The 18980-nt window shown below is 41.9% G+C and overlaps 1 protein-coding gene across 1 annotated transcript in view; it reads right to left on the reverse strand.

Annotated features, from left to right (window-relative positions):
- The window catches only part of cfap65 (cilia and flagella associated protein 65), a 222722-nt gene that overhangs the window by 30612 nt on the left and 173130 nt on the right, over positions 1 to 18980 (reverse strand). Inside the window, exons 23-27 of the mRNA XM_063049965.1 lie at positions 18078 to 18188; positions 12458 to 12649; positions 4971 to 5129; positions 2676 to 2819; positions 1320 to 1436 (exon numbers count right to left, since the gene is read on the reverse strand). Of these exons, the coding sequence (XP_062906035.1) occupies positions 1320 to 1436; positions 2676 to 2819; positions 4971 to 5129; positions 12458 to 12649; positions 18078 to 18188 (723 nt within the window). The remainder of the gene's footprint in view (positions 1 to 1319; positions 1437 to 2675; positions 2820 to 4970; positions 5130 to 12457; positions 12650 to 18077; positions 18189 to 18980) is intronic.

Genomic DNA, 18980 nt, shown 5'->3' on the forward strand with positions numbered 1-18980 from the left:
AATAACCAATTTCCCCTGGGATCAATAAAGTATGACTATGACTATGACTATGACTAAGGAGCACACACAAAATGTTGGAGGAGCTCAGCAGGCTAGGCAGAAACCCTTCAGCAGGACTGGAGAAAAAAAGTGGAGGCGTAGATATAAAAAGTGGGGTAGGGAAGAGAGAAACACAAGGTGATAGGTGAAACTTGAAAGGAGAGGGATGAAATACAAAGCTGGGAAGTTGATTAGTGTAAGAGAGAGAGGCCATGGAAGAAAGAAGAGCGGAGAGGAGCACCAGAGGGAGGTGATGGGCGGGTTTTGGCCCGAAACATCGACTGTACTGTTTCTAAAAATGCTGCCTGGCCTGCTGAGTTCCTCCAGCATTTTGTGTGTTGCTTGGATTTCCAGCATCTGCACATTTTCTCTTGTTTTTGAAATGTGCTATAAGGAATCTTGCAGGCTAGCCAGAAACATCGACTGTTTATTTCCCTCCATAGGCACTGCTTGATCTGCTGAGATCCTCCAGCATTTTCTGCGTGTTGTCGCTATTTGAGTATAGCACAGTGCCACAACTTGCAATGTAGTCAAGAATGGTTAATCCTAATATGGAGACTCCAATATGTAGGATTAAGAGAGGCTTCAGAGGGTTGTAGACTCAGCCAGCTCCATTACAAGCACAAGCCAAGCCTCCCCACTATCAAAGACACCTTCAAAAGGCAATACCTGAAGAAGGCAATGTCACCACCCAGGACATGCCTTCTTCTCATTACTACCATCAGACGAGAGGTACAGGAGTCTGAAGAGACACAGTCGAAGTTTGAGGAACAGATTCTTCCTCACCACCATCAGGTTTCTGAATGGTCCATGAGCCCATGAGCACTATCTCACTATTCCTTTTTTGCACTATTGACTTATTTGTTTTTGTAACTAATGTAATTTTTCAGTTTTGCACTGTACTGCTGCAACAAAACAACAAATTTCATGACACATGTATGCAGTGTTAATAATCCTGATTCTGATTCCGATTTTCAGTGACATTGGGCTTTGAATTCCCCTGTTCTTTGTCAATACAATAGTCTGAGATCTTTTAAGTATACCTTAGCAACCACAAACCACCAGTTTGTTAACTCAGTTAGAAGTCAGCGCTGCCAACAGTGGGGCATTCCCTCAGTTTGGCTCTGGGATGGCTGTTTCTGGAAAGAAATTCAAATCTACAGTAACAGCCAGGACCACTCCAGAGACAATCAAGTACAACTCCTGAAAAAGGCAATGCTGAACATATCACTCCTCTGACTGGGGCTTAGTTTCCAAATTCTTATGAAAGAAAACATTACCTCACAAATAAGATCCAGGTCATAGAAGCAAGGAGTTTTATGTGCCCTCAGTGTGACAATGCAATGTGTGCTGTCCCCAGGATGAAGCATTCCAGAGATAGGAACAATACTCAATACCTATTAAAAGAACAGGTAAAAATTAGTAGACTGTGAAGTCACAGCATAATTCACTCCAAGGCTGCCAGTTGTACAACTAGAGTCATAGAATCCAAGAGCAAAACAACACGGAAAACAGGCCCTTCAGCCCAGCTTGTCTGTTCCCACCGAGTTGCCTAACGAAGCCAGTTCTATTTGCTTACATTTGACTTGTATCCATCTAAACCCTTTCCTATCCTTGTAACTGTCTTTTGGATACCGTAATTGTACTTGTCTCTACTACTTCCTCTGGCAGCTTGTTCCATTCATCCTGTGTGTGAAAAATTTGCCCCTTCAGATGTTCTGTATCATAATTGCTCGGGTGATAATTCTGGAACTACCACAGAATTGTATGCCCTTTGCAACCAATATACAACACTTATCAGAAAAATAAAGCATCACTGCCCAGGTAGAAAAGGTCTAAACCTTGTTGCCTCAGTAAGGCAGCCAGCATTATGAAAGTCCCCACCCACCTCTCTTTTCTACCCGCTTCTACTGGACCAAAGATACAAAAGCTTGAAAGCATATACACCGGGCTCAAGGACAGCTTCTATCCTTCTGTTATAAGACTACTGAATAGTCCCTTATCATGGTGGACTCTTGACTCCACAATGTACCTTGTCATGGCCTTGCACATCATTGTCACTGAGCACTGCACTTTCTCTATAACAGTAACACTATATTCTGCATCCTGTTGTTGCTTTTCCCTTACTTTTTTTTTTAAAAAGAGATACAGTGCAGAACAGGTCCTTCCAGCCCAATGAACCACATCACCCAGCAAACTACCTATTTTAAACCATGGCCCAATCACAGGACAATTTAGAATGACAGATTAGCCTACTAACTGTTACGCCTTTGGACTGTGGGAGAAAACTGTAGCACCTAGAGGAAACACACACGCACACAGGAGGGATGCACCAACTCCTTACAGATGACGGCGGAATTAAACTCTGAATTCTGATGCGCCAAGCTGTCTAGCATCACGCCAACTCCTACACTACTGTGGCGTTCCAACTACATTCTACCTCACTGATGTGATGAAATGAACTTTATGGATGGCATGCAAAACACACATTTTTCATTGTACATTGGTACATGTGACAATCATAAACTAATTACTAATATATAGCTATTAAATATAATAAAGACAAAGCCAAATTTTACTGCTCCCTATTTTAGTTGGATTATCCTATACTCTGGGCAAATTGGTAGAACGTTTACCTCATTAACGTGCACTGATGTCGAATGCCAGCTGTAAGTGATGTCTTCTGTCTGAGAAATGTTGCACAGGAAGATGATGCGGCTACTTTTTGTAAAGACAGGAACATTTCCAAAAGAAATCCGCTCTTCTGACAAAAACATCAGCTACAAGGAATTCCAAGATATTAAAAATATCTTTTGCTTACAGTGGTGCAGAAATTCTCCAGTACACTAGCCAGTGACTGTTCTTTATAAATATAAACACACACTGAAAATTAACTCAAGTTTATGAAACATCATGGAAAACTACAGCATAGAAACAGGCCCTTCAGCCCATCTAGTCCAAACCAGCTAGGTCCCATCTGCCTGCAACCAGACCATAGCCCTCCATACCATAAAAAGAAATTGATAATCATGTACCATGGGGTGGCATGGTAGCATAGCGGTTAGCATAATACTATCACAATCACAGTGACCCTGGTTGAATTCCCACAGTTTGTACAGTTTTTCATAATTTTCTTGTACTTGCTGTAAATACTTGCAGCATAGCAGTGTAGCAGTTAGTGCAATGCTATTGCAGCGTTAGCAACCCAGTTACAATTCTGCTGCTGTCTATAAGAAGCTTGTACAATCTCCCTATGTTCCTGTGGCTTTCTTCCAGGTGCTTCTGTTCCCTCCAATCATACAAAGACATTAGTAAGTTAATTGGTCACATGGGGCCAGACGGACCTGTTACTGTGCTGTAGCTCTACATTAAAAAAACTTAAATTTAATTTAAATTACAATTAAGAGCTAAAAGGCCACAGAGAAAAGTGCTAAAGTGAATGGTGTTATTTATAAATCTTTGTACCAACTCATTTACTGAAGAATTGCAATCAAATACTGTGCAATCATCACCAAAAGTCCACAAATCTAACCTTTTGCAGAAGCTAAAGTCATTGATGAACAACCATTGATTGAGACCTAGGACAGTGCCCCAAGGAAGCAATTTAGACAACTATCTAGTGTTTCTGAAGACATTACAAAGAAGGCACACCAGTGTCTTTACTTTCTTCGGAAGTTAAGGAGGTCTGGCTTGTCAACAAATACCTGAACAATCTCTACATGTGTACCATTGAAAGTGTCCTGACTGCTTGTGTCATGATCCGTATGGCAACTCGAAAGCACAGGAAAGCAAGAAACTGCAGAGAGCAGTGGGCTCAGCCCAATACATCAGGGGTACATACTTCCCCACATCAGGAGTATCTACAGATGGCAATGCCTAAAGAAGGCAACATCCATCATCAAAGATCCCCACCATGCCATGCCATCTTCTCACAGCTACCTTTGGGACAGAGGTACAGAAACCTGAGGTTCCAAACGCTCAGGTTCAAGAACAGCTACTTCCCTTTAACCATTTGTTTCTTGAACCAACCGACACGGCCCTACTCACTACAGTTTTGCAAGACTATGATCACTTTGCACTAAAATGGACTTTGTTCATTTGTTCAAATTCTGTTTCTTCTTGTCAAAATTGTGTACAATGTATGTTTAATACATTTTTTCTCATGATGTTATGTGTCTGTGCTGCTGCTGCAAGTAGATTTTCATTGCACTGTGAATACAAGTAACTGCAGAGGACAATAAACTTGACTTTGATTAATTTTGCAGTCTGAATTTGGTGCCTAGTTCAGTGCCAGATAGTCTGCTGGTATTATACTACATAGTGAGAGTGCTACAGCTGAGTGGCTTGGAACACCAAGCACTTGAAAATCAATCACATTAGATTTGAAGTTAAACACAGTATCGAGCAGGTAGGGGAAGGGCAGAGAATTTCCTCTGAAAGGCATTAGTGAATCAGGTAGTCAACCTTAATAAAAACAAATTTTATTCTTTAATTTTAAAAAGCACTATTTCACTATTTCAGATTCTTATCTGAGTGTAAATTCCACGGATGCCAAGATGAAATTTAAGATCCAAATGTATTTGTCACACATACATCGAAACATACAGTGAAATGCATGATATGCATTAACAAATAACACACCCGAGGATGTGCTGGAGCAGCTAGCAAGTGTCACCACACATTCCAACAACAACATAGCATGTCCACAATGTTCAGCAGAACACAACAAGCCTCATTCTTCACTCCCATCCAAATGCACACACAGTCCAGAGCTGGTCTCCAGATTTAGGCCTGCAGACACTAGGCTTCAACAACCCTCTCCCCCACACAGTGGATTTATAGATGAATTTGAACAGTGGGGGATATAGATTGTTAGTCCACACCTTCATTATCACTCCTGTGACACCCCCACTATCCAGTGTGTGTCTCACCTGCCCAAGTACTGGTGCCCGTTGAACACCTGGGGCCCCAAAGTAAGAAGATGGATCATTAAAAGAAGCACAGGCACCCAGAATGCGCTTGTCATATCCAATACCCGTGAATGTCACCAAAGCAGAGTCTCCATTCAGGATGTGGATAGGGATAGTCACCTGTGACAGTAGCAACCAGAAACACAATTAGTTAGAAGAGATACAAAATCACAAAATATACAGTCCCTAATTCACAGAGGGAGGATAACGTGCAACTCTGAGAGTCATGTTAGCATAGCAGTTAGCGTAATGCTATTACAGTGCCAGCAATCAGAAGATCAGGGTCCAATTCCCACCACTGCCGGTAAGGAGTCTGTATGATCTCCCCATGACCACGTGGGTTTCCACCAGGTGCTCCAGTTTCCTCCTGTATTCCTAGGACATTCATGTTATGGTTAGTAAGTTGTGGGCAAGCTATGTTAGCTCCGGAAGCATGGCAACACTTGTGGGCTGCCCCGAGCACATCACAAGCAATGACACAAATGATGCATTTCACTGTTATGTTTCAATGTTTCAGTGTACATATGACAAATAAAGCTAATCTAAAGATTAATATTAGATTAAAGATTTCTTTAACCTTCTGTTAGAGTGGGCTGCAGTAGTTAATTTGCATTAATATTCTGTTAGAATACTGTTTAGTTCAAAACACACATGACAAGTCAGACCCTGATGAAGGGTCTCGGCCCAAACCATTTCTTCCCCTCCTTAGCTGCTGCCTGACTTGCTGAGTTCCTCCAGTATTTTGCGTGTATTGACAATTGAAAAATTTCCTTAAAATTTATTATTTCCTTAAGCCATATTTTCTATGATAATAATCCTGTGAGATGTTCTGGACCATGTCATGTGATAAAGGTACTCTATAAATGTTAGTTATAGAGTCATAGAGAGATACAGCATTCAAACCTCCAAACACCTATTTACATGAACCCTGCATTAATCACATTTTTTAATTCCCTCAACATCCTCAGTAACTCTCCCAAATTTTACCATCCACCTTTCCAGTAGGGATAATTTAAAGAAACTAACTAATCTACCAATTTGTACATAAATATGGGAGGAAACTGGAGCACTGGGGAAAATTCATGTGACTACAGGGAGAACGTACAAAGCCCACATAGGAAGCATAGGTCATCAGGATTGAACCTGAGGCCATAAGACATAGGAGCAGAATTAGGCCATTCAGCTCATTGGATCTGTTCCATCATTCTATCATGGGTGATTTATTATCCCTCTCAACCCATTCTCCTGCACTCACCGTAATCTTCAATACCCTTCCTAATCAATAACTTATCAACTTCTGCTTTAAATATACCCAATAAATTGGCCTCCACCTCTATCTGTGGCAATGAATTCCACAGATTTAGCACCATCTGGCTCATGAAATTCCTCCTCATCTCTGTTCTAAAGGGATGTCTTTCTTATTCTGAATCTGTGCCTTCTGGCCCTAGACTCACCCATAAATGGAAACATCGTCTCTACTTTCACTCTATCTAGGCCTTTCAATATTCAGCAATTTGCAATGAGATTCCCCCCTCATCCTTCTAAACTCCAGCAAGGGCAGACCCAGAGCCATCAAACACGCCACATATGTTAACCTTTCATTACTGGGTTCATTCTCATAAACTTCCTCTGAATGCTCTTCAACAACAACACATCTTTTTTTACATATGGGGCCCACAACTGCTCATAATATTCCAAATGCAGTCTGACGAATGCTTAATAAAGCCTCAACATTACATTGTTGCTTATACATTCTAGTTCTCTCAAACCGAATGCTAGCATTGCATGTGCCTTCCTTACTACCAATTCGAACTGCAGCTTAACCTTCAGGGAATTATGCACCAGGACTCCCAATTCACTTTGCACCTCCGATTTCAGAACTCCCTCCCCATTTAGAAAATAGTCTACACCTTTATTCCTTCTATCAAAGTACATGACACTTCCCTACACTGCCTTTCATCTGCTACTTCTTTGCCCATTCTCCGAATCTGTCTCATTCCTTTTGCAGACTCTCTGCTTCCCCTACATTTTCTGCCCCTCTGCTGCATCACCTGGGTCTCTGTACTGGCTGTACTTAGTTGCCATACTAGCTGCCCTGTATTGAAGTCACAGTAGGTGATGTGTAAATGGGATGATTGCAGCTCTTCCTATTCTGACCACATTTGCTATGATTTTCACACTGAGCTGAACAGCTCCGGGCATCAGAGTTCAGAGTTCAATTTCGACGTCATCTGTAAGAAGTTTGTATGTTCTCCCCATGCAGTGCATAGGTTTCCTCCCACAATTCAAAGGCATACCAGCTAGTAGATCAATTGGTCATTGTAAGTTGTCCTGTGATTAGTCGAGGGTTAAATAGGTGGGTTGCAGGGCTGCACAACTTGGTGGCTTGGAAGGGCCTGTTCCATACTGAATCTTTAAAAAACAAATAATTATTTAATTAAAAGGAAGCCTTGGAGGTGGGCACAATTACAAGAGTTAAAAGAGATTAAGCCAATATATGGAATGGAAAGGTTTAGAGGGATATGGGCCAAATGTTGGCAATGGATCTAGCCTGCTTCTGTATTGTATAACTCCAACATTCAATGATTTTCAGAAAGCTCTATTAATTTTTCTTATGGTGTCTCTTTTCTCTTCAAGAGAACTAATTAGAGTATCTCAAGGTCCTTTTCAAGGTTTTGATCTTTGCTTTAATCTAACTGCCTGTTGGTCATTAGTTTCATACCACACTAATGTTTCTCTTTGAGTTGTATAAAATCATGAGAGGTATAGAAGAGAAGATCAAATACCAGAGAATAAAAACAAGAGATTTTGCAGATGCTGAAAAATCCAGAGTAACATACACAAATTGCTGGAGGAACTCAACAGGTCAGGCAGCATCTATGGAGAGGAATAAATGGTTGTGTTTCAATCCAAGTCCTGATGATGGGTTTCAACCCGAAATGTCAATTGATTATTACTCTATAGATGCTGCCTGACCTGCTGAATGCCGAAGACTTAATGGGCTGAATGACTTAATTCTGCTCCTATATCTTATGGCCTCATTGCTTCAATCTTGACCTATGGTGCTGTCGAAGTAGACTTTGCATGCTGTCCCTGTGTGTCAATGTGGATTTCCCTTAGTGCTCCAGTTTCCCCCTACATTTATGTGTACATTGGTAGGTTAATTGGCTATATGTCTGTGAGGCAACTGTTTTTTATTGCGCCTGTGTATATACGTACTTGTGCAGATAAAGAAAAAAATATAAAGATTAGCTTTATTTGTCACATGTACACCAAAACATATAATGAAATGCGTTGTTTGCATCATCATTTGCGATGTGCTAAGGGCAGCCTACAAGTGTCACGGCACTTCTGGTGTCAACATAGCCTGCCCACAACGCTAACCTGTACCTCTTTGGAATGTGGAGGAAAACAGAACACTCAGCGGAAACCCATACAGTCAATCTCTTTACAGAGAGCGGTGGCAATCGAACCCTGATCAGTGATTGCTGATGCTGTAAAGTGTTTGCACTAACCGCTATGCCACCTGTGCCATATTCAAGGTAAATGCACTCAGCCTTTTTTCCAGGGTTGAGGATTCAGAAATTAGGAAATAAAAGGAAAAAGATTTAAGAGGAACATTTTTACACAGAGCATGGTAAGAATGTGGAATCAGCTACTAGAGGAAGTGGTTGAGGCAAGAACAATAACAACTTTTATAAGAGAGCTGGCCAGGTACATGGATTGTAAAGAGTTAGGTTATACTGTAGATAAAACACTGGCGAATGTGACAAGCTTGATTGGAGCATCTTGCTTGGCATGGACCAGATGGGCTGAAGGGTCTCCTTCCATGCTATAATATTCTATAACTTTATCAATTTATCATTCCCATGGGCAGCTCAGGTTAAAATCAAGCGTCATATATGCCATCTTTTCATTCAACTCTTCATCTCTGCTATCATCCTCAAATAATTCTTTTCACTTTTGACTTTTCTGCTAGTCACAAGTCATGCTCTGTTTATTTACATACTTTAGGAAAAAATGCAAAACGGCTCCAGCCTCAATCCAACGTTCAGCTTTCAAAAAAATATTCGTCAAATTCTGGTTTTGGTCTTGAGTGAGGGGAAATGCAGTCGTAAATGTATAAACATGGGCTGCTGTGGCAAGCCTCACATCAGAAGCACTTATCAGACATTCAGCCACAGGCCAGAGGTCCCGGAGGAGGTGGGGGAAGGGCACAATTACTTTTGCAACCTAATTCCCAGTCTTCTCACATAGCACGCACACTCATGGCCAGGGTGAGGATTTGTAAATGGTTCACAGTCAGTTTTGATTCATATTTTCCAGGAATGTGATTTTCAATTTATGTTATTTAAAAAAAAGCCAGAATATGTATTTCATTTCCCACCAAACTCATGAGGGGACAAGAAATGCTGAAAAATAATAAACCTAACACAACCAAGACTTTATTCCTCTGTTTAATTCCAGACTTTGGGTGCCAGAAATTTCAACTATTGACCAGTGTTGTTTTACCCATAGGAATAATATTAATTTAAATTCTGTAAAATTTATCGCTTTTTCACACAGAATTTATAGTTTTAGTTTGCATTGGTAATTTAATCTAATTTTAATTTGTTGACAAAAATACTTTTACACTATGATTCTACATTCTGCATTTTAGCTGATGGAAACAAAATTCTTTTTATATGCTGCATTAGTACAAAATGCAAAGTCGTCTGGTACTTAATTACTCTTATCTCTGATTAAAATAGTGCTAGCTAAAATGAGGTAAAGGTATTGCCTTCTGCCTTGGAGACTTGAACACAAACTTTTAACGGGCTCCTCAGTGAAGTATCAAAGTGCCCACATCTTATAGCTATGGTGAATACTTTAAGCAAAGCAATCCCAGATAGAAGAGTTTCATCTAAGAACTCTCCTTAAATAGGTGAAATAATATTATAGAAATAAAGTTAATATTAAAGAAGCAACACACACAAAATACTGGAGGAATTCATCAAGTCAGATACCATTTATGGAGAGGAATAAACAATTGATGCATTGGGCCGAGACGCTTCATCAAGACTGGAAAGGAAGTGGGAGGAAGCCATCATAAAAAGGTGGAAGAAAGGGAAGAAGTACAGGTGGCAGGCAGTAGGTGAGATCAGGGTGATGGTTTCCTCCTCTTTCCCTTTCTCCCATGGCCCACTGTCCTCTCCTATCAAATTCTTTCTTCTCTTGCCCTTTAACTCTTCCACCTATCCCCACCTACCTTCTTCATAACCTCCTGCCACCCACCCACCTTCCCCCTCAACACATAACAAAAAATGCTGGAGGAACTCAGCAGGCAGGCCAGGCGGCATCAATGGAAAAGAGTGCAGTCAACGTTTCCTGCCGAAATTCTTCGGCAACACCTTCCCCCTCACCTGGTCTCACCAATCATCTGTCCCCACCTTCTTATTCTGGCTTCTTCCTCCTTCCTTTTCAGTCCTGATGAAGGGTCTTGGCCTGAAATGTCGACTATTTATTCTCCTTTCCACACCTTCTTATTCTGGCTTCTTCCCCCTTCTGTTCCAGTCATGGTGGAGGCTCTTGGCCCAAAACATCAACCGTTTGTTCCTCTCCATGAATGCTGCCTGATCTGCTGAGTTCCTCAGTATTATTCTATGTGTTTACTCTGGATTCCAGCGTCTACAGAATCTGTTGTGTTTAATAATAACGAACCGACTATATATGGGGGGGGGAGGGTTAAGGGGAGGGGGGAGGGTAGATTCTTTTTTTTCATGTATTCTTTTTGAAAATTCAATAAAAATTATATTTAAAAAAAATAAAAAATAAAAAATAATAACGAACCTTTTTCCAGTATCTGGGTTTTTTCTTATTTTTATAAAATTATTTTTCCCTTGATCACCATACAGATTTAACTAGTCATTTTTGCTGGTTATAAAACTGTGCTTTGTATAAATAATCTGCCATACCTCTACGCTAATATAGAAGGAGTATTTGGTGCTCTTGGGCCTGTACTTGCTGGAGTATAAAATAATGAGGCGGGAATCTCATTGAAATCTATGGAATATTGAAAATCCTAGATAGAGTGCAAGTGAAGACAATGTTTGCTAGAGTGAGGGAGTCTAGGACCAAAGGACACAGTCTCAAAATACAAGGACACCCCTTTAAGACAGAGATGAGGAGGAATTTTTTTTTAGGCAGAAGATGATGAATCTGTGGAATCATTGCCATAGACAGCTGTGGAGGCCAAGTTATTGGGTATATTTAAAGCACAGGTTGATAGTTTCTTGACTAGTAAGGGTGTCAATAGTAACAGGGGGAAGTTAGGAGAATGGGGTTAAGAGGGATAATAAAGCAGCCATGATGGAATGGCATAACAGACTCAATGGCCTAATTCTGCTCCTATGTCTTATGGTCTAATGATGATGTGTCGTGAGTGCTTCATTGGTTATAACGTAAACACAAAATACTCTGCAGATGCTGGAGTCAAAGCAACATTCACAACATGCTGGAGGAACTCAGCAGGTCGGGCAGCATCCACGGAAATGATCAGTCAACATTTCAGGCCGGAACCCTTCGTCAGGACTGAAGAGGGAAGGGGCAGAGGCCCTATAAAGAAGGTGGGGGGAGGGTGGGAAGGAGAAGGCTGGTAGGTTCCAGGTGAAAAACCAGTAAGGGGAAAGATAAATAAAGGGGTGGGGGAGGGGAAGCAGTGAGGTGATAGGCAGGAAAGGTGAAGAAGGAATAGGGGAAAGCACAATGGGTAGTAGAAGGAGGCAGAACCTTGAGGGAGGTGATAGGCAGCTGGGGGAGGGGACAGAGTGAAACTGGGATAGGGGAAGGGAGGGGGAGGGAATTACCAGAAGTTGGAGAATTCTATGTTCATACCAAGGGGACGGAGATTACCTAGAAGGTATATGAGGTGTTGCTCCTCCAAACTGAGTTTGGCCTCATCATGGCAGTAGAGGAGGCCATGTATGGACATATCCAATTGGGAATGTGAAGCAGAGTTGAAGTGACAACCGGCAGGTCCTGTCTATTGTGGCGGACAGAGCGGAGGTGCTCGACGAAGCGGTCCCCCAAACTGCGTCGGATTTCACCGATGTAGAGGAGGCCGCACCGGGAGCACCGGATGCAATAGATGACCCCAACAGACTCACAAGTGAAGTGTTGCCTCACCTGGAAGGACTATTTGGGGCCCTGAATATTGGCAAGAGAGGAGGTGTAGGGACAGGTGTAGCACTTATGCTTACAGGGATAAGTGCCAGGTGGGAGATCCGTGGGGAGGGACGTGTGGACCAGGGAGTCGCGGAGGGACCAATCCCTACGGAAAGCGAAGAGGGGTGGAGAGGGAAAGATGTGCTTAGTGCTTGGTTATAACATGCTCTGGGATGTCCTTGAGATAAGAAAAGACACTCCAGGATGTGATGGTCTTTTTCTTTTTTCTCTGGATGTATACATACCGAATAGGATTTAGCCTCCAGTGGTGAGAAAATCCATTCAATGTTAGCAGTCATCCCTGCCTTGATTTCTCCACGAGGATTCAGACACTGAAAGATTGGATGGTTATAGTTCTCCTCCTGGATGCTTTTCAGAGAATCCAGCTGGATGTCATAAATCACTCGCACTGAACCACCATTATACAGCTCGTAAATCTGTATTGAGTTATAAACACAAGGGCTTAACACACCTCATATTTACACTCTTGTAATTCACTTCAAAAATGGATATTGCAGCTCTGATTAACGGTATTGAAGTTTGAACTGCATAACATCCTAAACTGCCCCATCCCCAACACTCCCTTTATCGGCCTATTGAGCATGTGTATCATTGTGGGCTGCCTTCTCACACAAAATGGCAACCAAACAAACTTTTCATGGCTTGTTGGAGAACTCCTGATCATCAGACAGCTTCCCCATCACTCTTAACCCTCAATTCCAAGTCAAGCCAACCAACAAGTAGAGCTTTAAAATAAACAAGAATGGGTTAAGAAAGTGAGGAAGAAATTATTTTTTGATGCTTCAGGGATTTTCTCCTGGGTCCTGGATACAGAAACAAGCTAGGGACTAACCTATAATTCCCATCCATGGACTCTGTCTACAATTAATCACTGTCTTGGTAAAGCAGCCAATACAAGTAGATATCTTAAGGGCATTAAGAAATTCTTAGATAGGCACAAAGATGGTAGAAAAATGGAGGACTATGTAGGAGGGAAGGGTTAGATTGATCTCGGAGTAGATTAAAAAGCTGGCACAAGATTGTGGTCAGAAGGGGCATAAATGTTCTGCAATGATCTATGTTCTATAATCAATGCCCCTACCCACACTTGCATTTCCTCTTCTCCACTGTCCCTTCAAATGTTCCTGCACACATAGCCTTTGTTGCCACACTACTGGAATTTTCATTTATGTAAAGTTTTATTAAAGTGCTGCATAGTTTTCAGGCCATGTAAAAATTTCCTTCTCAGAAAAATGGTTGGTACACACAGCTGTAAAAAGAAGTTAGAGGGAATGTTGCTCTTCTCCTACCTCTCATCAGGTAGAAAATAAAAAACCATAAAGTACATAACATCAGGCATAAGGACAGCTTCTGTCCTGCTGTTTTCAGTCTATTGAATGGTCCTAGTATGATGAGATGGACTCTTCACCTTACAATCTATCTTGTTATGGCCTTGCACCTTATTGTCTACCTGCACTGCACTTTCTCTGTAACTGTAACACTTTACTCTGCAACCTGTTATTGCTTGTCCCTTGTACTACCTAGGTATATTGATGCGATGAAATGATCTTATGGATGATGCACTATCAATTACTCCAAAAGACTGGAAGTAAAGTAAATACTGAAAGGCTTTTATTAACAGTAAATGGACCAACGTCCATGCTGAGTGTCCGTCCTGGACTGAGGGAGGAGCAGTGACACAATCGCCTTTATTCAGGGATCTGTGGGAAGAGCCACAGGGGCAGTCAGCAGAGGGGCGTGTCCAGGCATCTCCAGACAGCTAACCCAGTTACAACCTATATATATGGTTTACCACAATGGAAGGCATGCAAAACAAAGTATTTCACTGTACTTCACTGCATGTTACAATAATAAACCCACTTACCAATCTATTCCTGGAGATTTTAGAAGAAGCTGAAGTACTGCATCCCCGGAGGAAACAAGCAGACAATCCACACAGAGGCAGATGTAGACCAGACTAAAGACAGATAGCAATTTTTCTAAACTTAACGCCTCTAATGGTCCATTTGAGGTTTGTAAAAGATGATCAGAAACTTTGTTGATCTCCATTGATCCCAGGAAAGAAAGGGTTAATACGAGGAGTATTTGATAGATTTGGGCCTGTACTCACTGAAGATTAGAAGAATGAGGGAGGATCTCATTGAAACCTATTGAATATTGAAAGAGCTAGATAGAGTGGTCGACCCCAAGTATGTGAACTCGTAATTGTTGATGGTAATGACTGGTGTCTCCACTACGTTCTGCAAGGACATTTGTTTTCTTTAAGCTGATGGTAAGCCCGAAGTCCTTGCATGCCTTAGAGAAGCAGTCCATGAGAGTTTGTAGTTGCTGTCTGGTGTGCGAGGTTATAGCAGTGTCATCAGCAAAGAGCATGCACCATATTAAAATTTTTCACACCTTTGTTCTTGCTCTCAGGTGCGCAGGGTTGAACAGCCGCCCATCAGACCTGGTGTGCATGTAGATGCCTTCTGTCGACGTCCCAAACGCATGCTTCAGTAGCAGAGAGAAGAAAATACCGAATAATGTTGGGGCCAACACACCCTCACCCTCACCTCACCCTAACCCTAACCCTAACCCTAACCCTAACCCTTGTTTGACTCCACTACGAATAGCGAAGGGTTCTGATAAGCTGCCATCGTACTGAATGACTTGATGATAACTTGGAGTTTTGGGGGACAGCCGATCTTGAGGAAAATCTGAAAGAGCCCATCCCTGCTGACAAGGTTGAAAGCCTTGGTCAAGTCGATGAAAGCGACATAGAGGGGTTTCTGTTGTTCCCTGCACTTATCCTGGAGTTGACAGAATGAGAAAATCATGTCGACAGTTGACTTCCCTGTGCGAAATCCACATTGGGACTCAGGGTAGACCTGTTCTACCAGAGTTTATAGACGTGCTAGAGTTACACGAGCAAAGACTTTGCGGACAATACTCAGGAGGGAGATACCCCTGTAGTTGTTGCAGTTGCTCCTATCACCCATGTTCTTGTACAAAGTGATGATTTTGGACTCACGCATATCCTGTGGTACGGCTCCTTCCTTCCAGCACTGACGGAACTTGGGGTCGACCATTAGCGACACTCTCTCCCTCGATGCTGAAATCAATAGGCGTATCGGCAAAGCAGCATCAATCCTTGCAGGGCTCTCCTTGCGGGCCGGGGAGAATCCGAAACTTGCTACAAAGACCAAGACTGCTGTGTACAATGCATGCGTATCAGCACCCTCCTGTATGGTAGCGAGACTTGGACCATCTACTCCAAGCAGGAGAGGAAACTCAATAGTTTTCACCTGCGCAGCCTTCGCCACATCCTTGGCATCACCTGGAGAGACAAAGTCCCAAACTCTGAGGTCCTCTCCACACTGGATTTCCCACAATGTTCACGCTTTTAAGACAACGCAGACATGCTGGCTGGGCCACGTCGGTCGTATGAAGGATGGTAGACTGCCAAAGGACATCCTCTATGGAGAACTAGCAACAGGTAAGAGGAACATTGGTAGACCCCAGCTTCGCTTCAAGGACCTCTGCAAGCGTGACATGAAAGTCTTAAAATCAACACAGGGTGCTGGGAGGATACTGCAGATGATCACAACAAATGGCGAGGTACTCTTCTGCAATACCTAGAGCAAGGCGAAACAGTGATCCTGAGTCAGTTTGAGGAGCGGAGAGCTGAACGGAGAGCACAGTGGACAGTGGACAACAATTCCACAACGTCCTACACATGCAGCAATTGTGGCAGAGCCTGCCGTCCCAGGATCGGCCTCAATAGCCACAGTCAACGCTACTCGACAAACCAGTGACGACCAGGGACAAAGTACCACGGTTGACCATGACCAAAGGAGGCCACACACAGATAAAGTGGATGTAGAGAGGATGTATCCTATAGTGGAAGAGTCTGGAACCAGAAGGCACAGCTCAGAAGACCCTTTATAACAGAGGAGATGATGAACTTAGCCAGAGGGTGGTGAATCAGTGGAATACATTTCGACAGACAGTTGTGGAGGCCAAGTCATTGGGGATATGACTTGTGTTGGTCATATAGTGGAGGTTGATGACTTCTTTTTTAGTAAGGGCATCAAAGGTTACAGGGAGAAGACAGGAGAATAGGATTGAGAGGGATAATAAATCAGCTGTTGGTATGTCCAAGCAGACTCAATGGGCCCAATGGCCTAATTCTGCTTCTATGTCTTATGGTCTAATGGTCTTAATTTCCCTGCATTACATTATCAGGTGCATTTATTTCACTTATCATACAGTACTGTGCAAAAGTCTTAGGCACATATATAGTATATATTTGTCACTATGGAGCGGACAGCAAGTTTATAATTCTGGTAGCGCAAAAGACGTTGAGAATTGTGAAGGTGGAGCGCCGCAGGAGGGGTATGGGACAAGTGGCAGAGAAGAAGTGCCACGAGCAAGGGATGGTACAGGTGCAGGCACACCCAGCCCTGAGACACCAGGCAAGGTTATTTGATTCCAAACAATTGGCATATTGATCATTACAGAATGTCTCTCTGGTGCTTCCCACTCCCCCCTCTCTCCCTGCCCCCTTTCCACTCTCTGTCCACAATAGAGACCCAGATCTGAATCAGGTTTATCATCAATCACATATGTTATGAAATTCATTGTTTTGCAGCAGTAGCAGAACAGTGCAATACATAAAATTACTACAGTACTGTGCAAAAGTCTTATGCACCCTAGCGATATATATGTGCTATATATACTTTTGTACAGTACTGTATGACTGACATTCAAACTTCTGACTTGTAGGTCATTAGATCAGTAGCAGAACTTTTTCACTACATAATTATAGACAGCACTAATTCCCAAGCTGTTTGAAATGCTCCTTAGATTAAGATGTTGGCCACCTAAAATGGCATCCACTGACATAACAGAAGATTGTGCATAAATCAAACCCAGGGCTTTTTGACAATATTTAATAAACATACAGAACATAGGAAGCAGATAGATGTCACGAGTAAACTATGAACAAATATAAACAAAAATAATACCTTCATGAGTGTAGTAAATAAAATGGAATAGAGAAGCTAGGGTAAATGTTGGCTCCTTTGACAATTAAATTGGGGAATTAATAAAGGAAAATGAGAAAATGGAAACAGTTTGTATCTAGAACATAGAACATAGAACACTACAGGCCATAACAAGGTAGATTGTAAAGTCAGAAGTCCATCTTATCAAACCAGGAACCATTCAATAGTTGTAAAATAGTGGGACAGAAGCTGTCCTTAAGCCTGGTTTTATGGGTTTGTATTTTCTACCTGATGAGAGAGAAGAGAAGAGAGAATGGCCGGTATAGGTAGGGTCCTTGGTTATAGAACAAAGAACTTAGAACGTCACAGCAAAATACAGATCCTTTGGCCCACGGTGTTGTGGCGACTTTTTAACCTACTCTAAGATCAATTTGACTCTTCCCTCTCACATAGCCTTCCATCTTCTATCATCATGTGCCTATCTGAGTCTCTTAGATATTCCGAATGTAACTGCCTCTACCATTAACCCTGGCAGCTTGTACCACACATGCACCGATCTCTGTGTCAAAAGCTTACCTCTGACATCCCCCATATATTTTCCTCTAATCTCCTGAAACTCATGCCCCTCATATTAGCAAAATAGCAAATAGTATATTCATTTAAAGAGTGACATAGTCTCAGGGGAAGCTAAGTATGTGACTAAACCAACTACATTTTCAACATGAATCCAAAGTCTTTAATCACTTCATTTCTTTTGGAATATACTATTTATCAAATGTTTAAAAATGCAACTTCATATGACCTCCATTTAAATTATACGTCTATCCATACAGCAGTGACTTGATACTGAGGTGCTTACCTGCTTGGGTGGGTTGGAAGTGTCAATACAAACAGGTGCAAACCTGTGCTGAGTGGCCAGAAAGTGAACATAGCAGCGGTCTTTGGGCACTGTAATACCAATGAAATTTATCTAGAAGCAGAGGAAAACAATAATTTTCACTAGAGATAGCATTTTTATTTTTTTGACTGAACAATTAAGAAATGAAATAAAAACAGAAAATACTGGAAATGCTCAGGTCAGGAGATATCTGAGGAGAAAGAAAGAGCTAACATTTCACATCAATAACCCTTCATGAGAGATGAAAATTAAATATAATTTAAGTTGTAAAGAAGTGAGAGAGGAGGAGACAAAAGAAGACATGTTTGTTCCTGGATGGAAACCCCAAGACTATAAGATATAGGAGCAGAATTAGGCCATTTAGTCCATCGCATCTGCTCTGCCATTTCATGGCCAATTTTCTTCAACCTCATTCTCCTTTTACCCATAACCCTTCATTCCCCCTTACCAAACAAGTACCAATCAATATCTTCTTTAAATACACACAGTGACTTGGCCTCCACAGCTGTCTGTGGCAATGAATTCCATAGATCCTACCTGACTTACTGAGATCCTCCATCATTTTGCCTATTTTATTTTTGACTTTTCCCCATTCTAATGAAAATTTATTTATCTGAACCATGAATTGTTTTTCTCCCCATAGATGCTGCCCACTCTTCTGAATATCTGCAGCATTTTCTATTTGCAACTCACCCCAGCAAATTAGTTTAAACTGTATCAGCCTTGCCTATATGAGAAGTTGTCTTGGTTTACATGGAGGATTATGTGTTTAAGTCCCTGTCCCAGGCACTTGAGAACAGAATCAATGAAGTGGAAGGTGTGCTGTACTGTTGTGGTGGTTGGGAACATGGGAGTGAGTTTGTG

This window comes from Mobula hypostoma, chromosome 6 (genome assembly GCF_963921235.1).
Source record: "Mobula hypostoma chromosome 6, sMobHyp1.1, whole genome shotgun sequence".
In the NCBI taxonomy this organism is placed as follows: domain Eukaryota; kingdom Metazoa; phylum Chordata; class Chondrichthyes; order Myliobatiformes; family Myliobatidae; genus Mobula; species Mobula hypostoma.